Genomic DNA, 12054 nt, shown 5'->3' with positions numbered 1-12054 from the left:
ATTCTTGCTCATGTGCTCTACCACTTGAGTTACACCCCCAGTCCATTTTTGTTTGTTGAGTTAGGATCTTATGATGTAGCCCAGGCTGGCCTTAAACTGTTGAGCCTCTGTCTTAGACTCTGGAGTGCTGGGATTACAGGTGTGTACCACCATGCCCTTTGTATACATCATGTTTTTTCAACCCTCATAAGGATCCTTTGAAACCAGGATAGTTTATTATTCTCACTTTTCAGATAAGGAAACTGAGTCTTGTTAGGATTGAAATACAAACGCCACACAGCTGACTGCATGGATTTCTAGCTGGTAATGGTATAGTATGTTCCATAGGCCTGAGCCCCGAAACAACAGGAAGAAGTGGTGGATCAGGGTCTTCAGCACCAAGGGTGGCAGTGAGATTGCTTCTCAGGGCAGGAGTGGCTGCTAGAGCCCACAGCCCTAGCTGTGAGGTGCTAGAGATTGGCTGGGAGGCTGGGTTTGATTCCACGAGCCCACCTCTGCCAAGAGGTTGATAGAGAACTGGCCTTGGATAACGCCCAGACTCAGCATCCACATCTGGAAAGAGGACACCTCCTCCTGCACCTCCACCCCAGAGAAGCCACACCAGAGCACTGCCAGAGCTGCCAGGAGGGGAGGATCCCTGGCTCTTTATTAAAGCCTTCTCTGCCGCGTGGTGTCCTTCCTGGTAGAGAGTCCCTCGATAGTTCCAGAACACTTTGTTGGCTTCAGAGGTGATGTTGCTCATGACCAGGAGTGTCCCCCCAGAATGAAGTGTTTAGCACATTGCAAAAGAGGAGCTTCGAGCATGTTCTAGAAGGACCATGTGGGGGAGGGTCTAAGAGGGCTGGCCTCACCATCCAGTTTTCAAGCTGTTGAGCAGAACTCCCTGGAAGACAGAAACAGCCTTTGACTGTTTAGACCCTGGGCTCTAGTTCTCCGTCCATCCTTCACACAGCGTGAATCTACCCACATTCATTCAACGCTCCCTCTACCCCGCCGCCCACATTCTCCTTCCACTATCCACCCACAAATCTATCCATCACTCCTTATCCATCCATCTGCTCATCCAACTAGCCCTTCCCCATCCACCTACCCACTCGTCTCTTCTATCTATTCTCCCAACCCCATTTACATTTCTTGAAAGCAGGGATTCTATTTTGCTAATTGCTATATTCCATTCCCTAGGATGGTGCTGGCACACAGTAAGTGCTTAATACATGTTTGATAAATTTATCTATTTATCATTTTCCAATTTTCCTGCACCCCGTCTACTCATCCACTGTTACACCTAACTTTTTATTTGAGGCAGGGTCTAACTATGTAGTCCAGGCTGGCCTCAAACTCACAGTCCTCCTGCTTCAGCCTCCAAAGTGCTGGGATTATAGGTATACACCATCGTGTCCAGATGCATTTTTTTTTTTTTTGGTGGTACTAGGATGGGCCTCTGTGCTTGCTAGGCAGATGCTCTACTGCTTGAGCCACACCCCCATTCCTTTTTTGCTTTTGTCATTTTTTGAATAAGGTCTTGGTTTTATACCAGCTGGGGCTGGACCACAATCTTCCTATTTATATTTCCCTCACAGCTGAGGTAACAGGCATGTATCACCACACTCAGCTTTTATTGCTTTAAATAGGGTCTTGAGGACTTTAAGCCCAATCTAGCCTCAAACCACATTCCTCCTGATCTCTGCCTCCTGAGTGGCTAGGATTACAGGTATGCACCACCATGCCCAGCTTGAATTTTTTTTTAATGTTCAGTGCTAGAGATGGAATCCAGGACTTCATGCATGCCAAGCAAGTGCTCTATGCCTCCAGTTTCCACCCCAAAGTGACTGCTTTAAAATTCCTACCTCCCTTGCTCAAGCTCTTCTGCGGCTCCTCATCTATACGAAAACATCTATGGATCTTTGAAGGCGCACACAGGGCTCTCTTGGTTAGTTTCTGTCTATCTTACCTACATACACCAACAGTTAAGCTATACACACCACCCACACTCACTCTACTAAGACTCATCTTTGTACTTTTGATCACACAGTCCTTACTGTGTGGAATACCCCTACCATCCTTTGTTTTGCTGGGAAGTTCTTTCTTTAGATGTCTCCTCCTTCAGGAAGCTCCATGATTCCTTTCCTTCCTGTTCCAATTGAGACTGGAGTATAAATAGTGTTCTCATTGTTACCATTTCTTTCTTTTTTTCTTTTTTTTTGCTGTACTGGGGTTTGAACTCAGGGCCTCACACTTACAAGGCAGGTGCCCTACCACTTGAGCCACTCTACCAGCCCTTATTTTTCCCATTCTATTATGGGCACTCACCCATTTTTTATTGTAATTGACCATTTGCTTCTTTGTCTTTACACTAAACTGAATTCTTCAAGGGCTGAGACTATATCATTCATTTCTGCGTCCCAACAGCCTATCACAGGGACTGTCATGTAGTGCAAAGTGAATGTCTAGTTGATGCTGAATGGGTCTTGTACACACCTTTTCATGAGGGGACAGCAAGAGGTGTGTCTTGGTTTGAATACGGTTTCTGTCAGACCTGGAGATGGAAGAAGAGAAGGGAGAAGGCTAAGAACTCTGAGTTTGAGGAGAAGGGCAGAATAGAATATTACTGTGGGTTCAAAACTTCCTCGACTCTGCTGGGATGTTGTCAAACCCTCTCTCTCTCCCCTACAGGCACCTCACCTCTCTCCTAGGACAAAGCCTTACTCACCGGGTGTCTGTGCCTCGGGTCTTAGTGAAGAATGCTGAAAATAGAAGCCCCAGTTAGAGAAATCCTATCCTCATGGTCAGAAAGAGATGTGGCTAAGGCAAAAGGGGCTGAGGGAATTCTTGGCCAGCAGTGACACGAGTGGGGACCGGGTTAGTGGGTAGGAAGTCTATGCTGGCACTGAGGTGGGAGACATGAGCATAGATTCCTATGGCTGGGAGAGGGTTAGGAATTGGAACTAGGCATATGGAAGGGTCTCTAGACAGAGGGTCCTGAAGGGGAGTCACCATGTCTGGATATCTGCGTTGCTTGATCTTTTGTCTGCTTTTCCTTGATGGGCACAGGGTTCATGCAGCAGTGAGCAATAAACAAGGCCTCATCTGTGAGTTCTGTGCTGATCCGGGTTAGGAATTCCTCAGAACGAGATAATGAAACCTTCTGGGAAAGGATAAGGCTATAAGCTCAGCCTGGGATCCCCTCCTTGCCTAGGAGCCCTGGGTCTTGGAGCTCCCAGGCTGGGGGATTGGGGGCTGAGGAGTATGATATTGAAGGATTGGGCTTTGAGGTTTGTCCAGAAGGCCCTAGACCTGGGGGAGCAGTCTGTGGGGGGCCTCAGGATCAAGATGGAGACTCAGGGCTGGTTACTCAGAGCTCAGATCCCCGACTGGGCGCCCTGCCCAGAGGACTCTTCACCTCATCACCCTTACAACTCCCTCCATGCTCACCGGCCAGCTGCCCTTTTTATCCTCATTTCTGTTGGGAGTGGATGCCATCCCCCTGGGAACAGTTGAAGCTTGCATGAGGCTGAAAAACCAGCCCACTTCCCCGCAGAGCCCAGGTTTAATCAAGGCCTTCAGACAAAACACCACGTCTCAGTTCTCTCTTTCTTAAAAAAAAAAAAAAAAAAATTCTGTGCCTTATACTTTTGGAGGGAGAGGGCTTCCAAAATCATCCTCTCCCTCCCCCCATTTCACCCAGAAAGCCTTTTCTTCCTTCTTTCTTCCCAAGGACTTTCCCAAGCCAAGGCAGCCAACCTGCCGCCCCGACCTGGCAGATGGGTCGAAATCTTGGGCTAACCGGTAGGAGGGGAGACGGAGAGGACTTAAGGGGACCCTATTATGGGTCGTGGGGAACGGGGAGTCGGAGGTGGGGAGGAAAGTTGGAAAGGGGGAGCCAGGGCGGAGTGTTCCCGTTGCTATAAAAACTTAGTGTTTACGGAGGTTCTATAGCCCTGTTGCTGGGAGATGAGAGGTTCTAGAATCAAAGACAAAGGAATTTTCCTAGCATGTCGCGTTTGCTCTTCGGGCTGTAACCCCAGCGCTAGGAGACTGAGAAGTCTGGGAGGTGACGCAGGGTGGCGCTTGGGACCTATTCCTCCCACCACTAGGGGGTCCCAGAAGCAAGAAGCAACCCCGCCCTGGGCCGCTCTTCGGCCTCTCTAGCCGCCACTTGCCAGCCTGGAGCGGGCAAGAGCAAACCAGGCCAGAGACTTGGGCGGGGAAGAAAAATGTGGACTGTACTAAGTGGCCAGGTCTCGCGGGGAGGCGAAGACTCAGGAGGGCGGAATCTCACCGCCTCATCTTTGACTCAAGGCAGTTATAGCCTCCGTATAAAGAAAAGTAGAGACTTTCATTTTGGCCTTCTGTTCTTTTTCTCCTTCCTTTTTAGTTCCCTCCTTTGCTTGGCGCAAATGATTCTTCGCTACCTCTCCCTCTGTGCTTTGGTACGAGCCGATGCAAAGGGGCGGAGGCAGGAGAAGGAAAAGGAAGCGGGCAGGTCTTAAAGGAGCCACAGACATTTTTTTTTTTTTTAAGCTGCTTTCTCCTTTCTCCAATTTTTTAACGACGCTGGTAAAAGAGTAGTTCCCAGAAGCCGAACACAGCTGGAGCAGCAGGGATCGCTGCTGGAAGTGGGAGCTCCTGCTGGACCCGCGTAGGCGAGGGGCTGCCATCGCAAGGGCGGGGTGTGCGCGCCCCCTGTGCCCCGCGCACATCTGGTCGGCCCATGTCCCACCTGCTACAAGCTTTAACATCTGGGGCCGGACGGGGGCAGCGGGGTCCAGCAAGCAGGTGACTCAGCCGATGTGCCGGGCGGAAGGGTGAGGCCGCGTAGGTGGGGCTGGGACAGCGCTAATACCCTCCAGAGCGCACCCGAACGACAAGGGGGCCGCCGCGATGCCAGGCGAAAATATCTTCTTGTTCGTGCCTAACCTCATCGGTGAGTGCTGTCTACGGCCCCGGGACGAACAGGAGGGCGAGGGGCCTTGGGCAGGCTTCCCTGATCCCGTACTGTCTCCCCCGGTCCCATTCCAAGGTTATGCCCGGATTGTCTTCGCCATCATTTCTTTCTACTTCATGCCCTGCTGCCCCCTCACGGCCTCCTCCTTCTATCTGCTCAGCGGGCTTCTGGACGCTTTCGATGGACACGCTGCTCGAGCCCTTAATCAAGGTGACAGACACTCCCTACCAACCAGCCTTGGGGCCCAACAACCCCTTGTCCCTTTCCTTGCCTCCTAAGGACCTCGGAGTCAGATGACTCTGTCGTTCACATCTCTGTAAAAAGGTGGACCAGTAGGAGCCTGAGTTTGTAGCAGAAACTAGCTCTCTCGGTGAGGGGGGAGGAAGAGCAAGACTGGACATCCCCCAGCCCCCTCCCGCAATGCTAGAGGTCTCGCTGAATAAATTATATTCAACAGGTGTTTGCTAAGGGCCTACTGTGTGCAACTGGGATTTCCCAAGGCAGATTGAGAGGGAAGTGGGAAGGGAAGCAGATGGCTTCTTGAGAGCTCACAAATCCATTAATCTGCTCTCCAGACTAAGACTTCCTTCCCCTAAGACTTCAAGTGGATTTGCCTCACCCTGGACTTGGTTCTGGGTTTGAGGAGTTGGAGATACAGCTTTTCCATCGCCCCCAACACTTATCTTCTCCACATCCCAATACCTTCTCTGTTCATGTCCTGTAACCTGGCCCACTGGCCTCACCCCTACTGATGGCATTCTCTTTTCCCTGCCAGGCAGTGGATGGTGGACATTGTTAACCTTCTTTTAGATACATCAGATACTGTGGTGGAATGACTGCCCCCTAATAACCCCCTCCCACTTAATAGTCTGTATTTTTTCAGGAACCCGATTTGGAGCCATGCTGGACATGCTGACAGACCGCTGTGCCACCATGTGTCTGTTAGTCAACCTGGCCCTGCTGTACCCTCGAGCCACCCTTCTCTTCCAGCTCAGCATGAGCTTGGATGTGGCCAGTCACTGGCTGCACCTGCACAGGTCCGCTTTGATTCGGGGGGGGGGGTGCCAACCAGTTGAAGACACTGTGGTGGGAGGGTGTTGGGATGGCTTCTGGTTTCTTGGGAGATTTCCTTTTAAGTTTTTGTGCTTTGTTGATGACCCTGAGCAAGCCCTGTCATGTGTACAGTTGGATTAGGCAATTCCTAAAACCCTTCTGGCTGGATGATGTAGGGTTCCAAGTAGGATAGGGGACAGCTCATAGGAAGGGTCACCAGGGCATTTGAATCCTGTGCACTAGAGGCAATCCTGGTAACTGGTGCTAATCCTTAGGGTACCTGGGAGAATTAGATGGATGTTAGAGGCAACAGAAACTCATGCAATTCCCCTCAATTTTCTCCCCAAGTTCTGTGGTGCGAGGCAGTGAGAGTCACAAGATGATCGACCTGTCTGGGAATCCAGTGCTTCGTATCTACTACACCTCCAGGGTGAGTATTTCCTGCCCCTCTAAGCCATGGGCTGAACCTTGGCCCCAGGTCAGAAACGGCACAGTGGCAGAGAACAGGGAGGAGCAGCCTGTGGGCTGAGACATGATGGAGGAAGGTGGTGGTCTCTGTGCGAGTCCTTGAAGCAGTGGTGGGATCTGGAATCAAGGCCCCTGTGCATCCAGGGGGAAGAGCTGTGACTGGAGGGAGAAGGGAGGGAGGGAGAGATAAGCCAGAGAGGTGGGGAAGGGGAGGGCAGAGTGTGAACTTTAACCTGCCTGGAAGACAAGTAGCTGCTGAGGCTACTGTACCCAGTGTGGGTGTCTTTCGGGGTGTGGGTGTGGGAGGCACCGGCCCTGCCTCCTCTTAAGCAGTCTTTGCTCTGTGCGCAGCCTGCCCTCTTCACTCTGTGTGCTGGAAATGAGCTCTTCTACTGCCTCCTCTACCTGTTCAGTTTCTCCGAAGGACCATTAGGTAGGAGGGGACAGGCTGGGCCAGAGGGCTGGAGGGGGCTTCATCATATCCTGCCTGGGGAGATAAAGGCTTCAGGCATCTGTAACCCTTGATCCCTTGTTCTCGATCCCTCTTTCAATCTATCTCCCTTTCCCTCTCCCCATAGTTGGCTCTGTAGGACTTTTCCGAATGGGCCTCTGGATCACAGCCCCCATTGCCTTTCTCAAGTCCGTCATCAGTGTCATCCACCTCATCACAGCTGCCCGCAACATGGCTGCCCTGGATGCAGCAGACCGTGCCAAGAAGAAGTGATCCCAGAACCTCCAGTCCCTGGCTGCCCACCTGCCTGGGCATCTCACTGTGCCACATGGCTTCCCTCCCCGTCCTAAGGGGTCCCAGGTTCACATCTTCCTAATGTGAAGGGTGGGGTGGGGGTCAGCCTCTCTTTGGTGTCATCATGATCTCTGAAAACCTGAGGTCCAGGCCCATGCCTGTGACCCCAAGGACTTGGGCTACAAATCAGGAAGGCTGCTCAGGAGGTCCAACCCATACAGCTGGTGCTCCAGGAGGCCTGTCTGAGGACTGGGCATTGTCACATGCCCTGCCAGCTCAGCCCTGGGGTCTGTCCTGGCCTGAGATTTTAGGGATGCTTGAATGAGGGAGATGGTGTAGGGCCGGGTTTCCCAAAAGGCAGGGGAGTCAGACCTCTGCCCTTGGCCGGAGGAAGACTGGGTGCCATGCTCGGGAGAGAAGAGGCCATCTAGATCCTTCCCCACAGCGGCCCTCTCTGTCCACTCTACCCTGGCTCTGGAAGTTTCCATAATAAAGGTGGGAGCATCACTCTTCTGGACTTGGTTTCCTTTGAGACAATCTTGGATCATGGCCTGGGTTAAGGGAGGAGCTTAGGAAAAAGGGAAAGTCTACCTGGATGGTTTTCCCCCAGTTTGCTATCTGGCTCCTTCCTGTCATTCCAAGGTGACCTCAGAGAGAGACCCTTCCTGCCATCCTAGCTCATGATGAGTCCTCTCTTCCCATATGCTTTTGCCGCTGGCTGACCCTGGCTGCTTTTATTTGTATTCTTGATATTTCTACCCCCACTAGAATGTAACCTCCAGGAGAGCACAGGATTGCTTTTTTTTTCCATGCCTAGAATGAAGACTAACCTGGCTTAGAGTAGCTGCTTAATAAATATTACTAAAAACATCAGTTTGCTCAGATCGTGGTCTTCAGACCACCTATACAGTATTTCTTAAAATGCAACTTCTTAGATCTTCAGACTCTCCAGGGATGGACCCAGAATTCTGTAACTTGAATAAACTCCAGGTGATTCTTTTAATTTTTTGAGACTGTTTCCAACTGGGCTCAAAAGCTCCTCCCACGCCAGCCCTCCTGAGCTGGGGCTGCAGGTGCATACCACAGTGCTGACATCAGCTTTCTTTTTATTTTATTTATTTATTTATTTTGGTGGCACTGGAGTTTGAACTCAGGACCTCACCCTTGCTAGGCAGGCACTCTTACAACTTGAGTCACTCCACCAGCCCTCAGCTTTCTTTTTAAACTTATGGAAGAGCTGACCATGGTGTTTCACATCTGTAATCCCAGCATTTGGGTGAGTAAAGCAGTAGGATTGAGAGTTGTAGGCCATCTTGGACTACATAGTGAGGATCAAGAGTTCAAGGCCCAGCAGGGTGCTGGTGGCTCACACCTGTAATCCTAGCTACTCAGGAGGCAGAGATCAGGAGGATCTTGGGTCAAATCCAACCTGGGCCAAATAGTTTGGGATACCCTTTCTAGAGACAACCTATCACCGAAAAGGGCTGGTGGAGCAGCTCAAGGTGTAGGCCCTGAATTCAAACCCCAGTACCAAAAAAAAAGTTTGAGGCCAGCCTGGGCCACAAGACCCTGTCTCAAACAAACAAAAAAAAGGATTATGTTAGGCCTAGCATGCACCAGATCCTATGCTGAGGTTCTTGATAGATGTTCCTCATTTCATCCTTATAACAGCTCAGCCAAGTCACACACCCCATCTAGGAGAGCTGAAATCCAGATGTGTATTGGGCCTCAACCCCTGTGCTTGGCCCAAGGGATCCATGAGAAGTAGACAAGTGGCATCCCAACCCTTTTGAAGGTCATGGGCGGGAGCAAAATAATGCAGCTAGTGGGGGAAGGAAATGCCACCTTTCCTTCCTCCCACTTTTTTTTTTTTTTTCAGTACTGGGGCTTGAACTCAGGACATATACCTTGAGCCACTCCACCAGCCCTCTTTTGTGATGGGGTTTTCCAAGATAGGGTCTCATGAACTATTTGCCTAGGCTGGCTTCAAACCACAATCCTCCTGTTCTCTGCCTCCTGAGTAGCTAGGATTACAGGCGTGAGCCACCAGCGCCTGGCCCCTTCCCTTTTTATTTTATTTTTTTGAGACAGGGTCTTACTGTGTAGGCCAGGTTAGCCTCAACCTCCTGATCCTCCTGCTCAAGCCTCCTGAATACTGGGATTTACAGGTTTGTACCACCATGCCCAGCAGAGTGGGTACATTAAGTAAAAAGCTGGCAGGTACTGGGAAGGGAAGTTGGTGCTCTTACCTGAGGGATGACTTAACAAATTCAGGGGGTCAGAGAGCACCCAGGGAATTGCAGATGTTGAAATAGGTCTAGATAACGTGGCTAGACACCAAGTATTGGGGTGTGTAGCTGGTGAGAGATGAGGCAGAAAGCAGATGGGGCAGCCTAAAGAGCCCAGGAGGACATCAGGACTTTATATTTCTGTATTTTAGATTTCATTTGGACAACTATATGGAAAGGCCTTAGGCACAGGCTTTGTCAGCATGCCTCGGGAGAGCAGGCCAGTGGGTCTGTTGGCCACAGAAGGAGAGAGAGAGGGAGAAAATAAAAAAGCAAAGGAAACTATAAAAACAAAAGTTGAAATACTGGTTGACATGTCACATGAGGATCAAGTAAACTACGTACGATGGAGACTCTCACTTCCCACTCCCCCCTCCCAGAAGAACAATAAAATCTCTGCAGCCTCAGCCACCTATAAATCTAGATCCCCAGCTGTACAGGTTCCTCAGCTCTGCCCATCATATTTTAAACTCTACAAACCCCACTTTGGCTGAGGATTTCTGGCTTTGTCTCTCCAAGCCTTCCACAGATATTGGCAACCCCCATGGACTTGAGGTCTCACCAGGTAATAAACTCTCCCTTAACAAAACCTAATATTACCAATATAGAACTAACCCATCCTCCTCCCCAGTGCCTCCAAAGTTTACAGGGGTCAATTCCACTGGGGGAAATCTCCAAAAACTTTTGCATCAATATCACACAGTCAACAAATGACACTCAGTGTTTGTTTTCTCCTGGAAATTATTTTGTTTGTGGAACTGCCGCTTACACTTGCCTACCTCCTGACTGGAAGGGAACCTGTACTAAGGCTCTCCTAACCCCACAAATTGATGTCATCCTGGTAACCAGTCCCTTCCTATTCCTCTAAAGGCCTACACTCGATCAAAGAAAGCTATCCAAGTCATTCCCCTACTGATAGCTATGGGGATCACAGCTGGAACAGGTACTGGCATTGGGACATCTCGTCAGTCCATACTTATCGAATCTGTCAACAGAATTTACTAATGACATAGAATGGGTCACTCAGTCCATAGAGGCTTCACAAGACGAGGTAGATTCACTTGCATCAGTAGTGCTCCAAAATAGGCATGCATTTGACCTATTAACTGCTGAAAAGGGTGGACCATGCCTTTTCCTAAACGAGAAATGTTGCTTTTATACTAACATCTGGGGTAGTCAGAGATGTGGCCTGACAGGTAAGAGAACGCATTACAAAAAGGAGACAAGAGCTGGCCAATTCGTGGTCCTTCTGGAACCACATATGGGGCTGGGCTCCTTGGGCACTACCTCTGGCTGGCCCACTTTTTATGCTCCTTCTAATGCGCCTATTTGGGCCTTGTATAATAAATGCTATCTCCAGATTCATATCTCAACAGGTCCAACGGATCAAATTCCAGTTCTTAGTCAAGGAATACTCACCTCTGCCTACGCATGAGCCCTCTGTCCAGTTCTATCGGGGGCCTCTGGAGACTACATGGGTCAACCCCTGGGACAAGTACCACAACCTTCTGCACCCTGAAGAGGTGATACACGGTCTCATAGATCTGCCACAGGGCTGATGAGCAAAATGCTCTCAAGATTGTTGCCCCACCCTCAATAAGAGGCAAACAGACCAGGTCATCTAAGAAAGCCCTCAAATCCACAGCCAATGAAAAGAACCCACCTAACCCTTACCCAAACCCAGAGTTAAAACGTCCATAAAAACCCCAGCCTTCACCTGAGAAGGGAGCCACTGGTTTCTGGGCTCTGCCCCACTGCTCTAGCTGTGGCCTTTCCTTTCTCCCTAATAAATCCTACTTCATATACCAGCTTTGACTCACAAGTCAGTTCCCTGGCCTGTGAAGGCAAGGACCCTCGACACCAGCCCACAACACTTCACACTGGCACATAACAGTAGATTCAGGGAGTGTTTACTTGTTTATGTGGCACAAAGCAGAGCATGTTTACATACAAGTGACAGTGACCTAGAAAGGAAAAAATTGCTGGTGCAGGCGATGGGCATTGGGTCCTTGGGAACAGGAGTAAGGCCAGAGGCCAGATGCCTATGCCTGGATTTGCTTCTAGGGAAGAAAGAACCTTCCCACTCAATTTGCTTCTATTTTCTCAAAGAGGTGAGAAAAAGTGGGCAGGGGAGGAGGAGGCTGAGAAGAAGGAGGTGTGAATAGTTGTTTTGAAGGGAGAGCATCTCACACAAGATAGAGAAGCAGTCAGAGGAAGTGAGCCTCTCTGGAGGTTTGTGGCCAGGATTCTAAAATGAGACCTGTCAGCGCCATGGAATATCCCTCCTCCAGCCACAAGCTGGTCCGGGGCGGGAACAAGGAGGGAGGGAGGTGGTTTAAGAAGGGATGAACAGCTGATGGATGGTTGCATGCCTGTAATCCCAGCATTCAGGAGGCGGAGGCAGGAGGATCCTAAGTTGGAGGCCAGCCTAGGCTACGTAATGAGATTCTGTCTCCAAAAAAAAAAAAAAGGATACTTTTTATTTTCTCATTAAGTATCACGAGGAGGGACAGATGAATGAGGGAGTTAAGGGGGTTTCGTTTCGAGAGTGAATT

General features: G+C 50.1%; 2 protein-coding genes across 4 annotated transcripts; one reads left to right on the top strand and one right to left on the bottom strand.

Annotated features, from left to right (window-relative positions):
• Positions 1–571: 571 nt before the first annotated feature.
• On the bottom strand, positions 572–3587 carry LOC141418446 (putative protein T-ENOL). Its single transcript, XM_074058944.1, is given in 5 exon segments — positions 572–883; positions 2479–2536; positions 2711–2744; positions 2995–3174; positions 3429–3587. Coding segments are annotated over 5 exon segments (387 nt in total). The 5' UTR covers positions 3508–3587; the 3' UTR covers positions 572–847.
• An 857-nt stretch (positions 3588–4444) lies between these two features.
• On the top strand, positions 4445–7718 carry Cdipt (CDP-diacylglycerol--inositol 3-phosphatidyltransferase). Of its 3 annotated transcripts, XM_020157887.2 has the most exons (6): positions 4453–4924; positions 5021–5155; positions 5829–5982; positions 6347–6428; positions 6818–6899; positions 7045–7718. In XM_020157887.2, the coding sequence occupies exons 1-6, from the start codon at positions 4882–4884 to the stop codon at positions 7188–7190; spliced, it is 642 nt and encodes a 213-aa protein (XP_020013476.1). In that variant the 5' UTR covers positions 4453–4881; the 3' UTR covers positions 7191–7718. The 3 variants fall into 3 exon arrangements, with proteins under 3 accessions (XP_020013485.1, XP_073915044.1, XP_020013476.1); XM_020157896.2 differs by lacking the exon at positions 7045–7718 and having other exon boundaries at positions 4445–4924; positions 6347–6441; positions 6814–6899; XM_074058943.1 differs by lacking the exon at positions 5021–5155 and having other exon boundaries at positions 4449–4924.
• The last annotated feature ends 4336 nt before the right edge of the window (positions 7719–12054 follow it).

This window comes from Castor canadensis, chromosome 17 (assembly GCF_047511655.1).
Source record: "Castor canadensis chromosome 17, mCasCan1.hap1v2, whole genome shotgun sequence".
Classification (NCBI taxonomy): Eukaryota; Metazoa; Chordata; class Mammalia; order Rodentia; family Castoridae; genus Castor; species Castor canadensis.
This window is presented reverse-complemented; position numbering and strand designations above follow the sequence as displayed.

Excerpts from the sequence above, each read along its gene's own strand:
- Cdipt (XM_020157887.2), top strand. The coding sequence starts at position 4,882 with ATGCCAGGCGAAAATATCTTCTTGTTCGTGCCTAACCTCATCG. Across the intron at positions 5,983-6,346 it reads CACTGGCTGCACCTGCACAG|TTCTGTGGTGCGAGGCAGTG; the intron begins GTCCGCTTTGAT and ends TTTCTCCCCAAG. Across the intron at positions 6,900-7,044 it reads TTTCTCCGAAGGACCATTAG|TTGGCTCTGTAGGACTTTTC; the intron begins GTAGGAGGGGAC and ends CTCTCCCCATAG.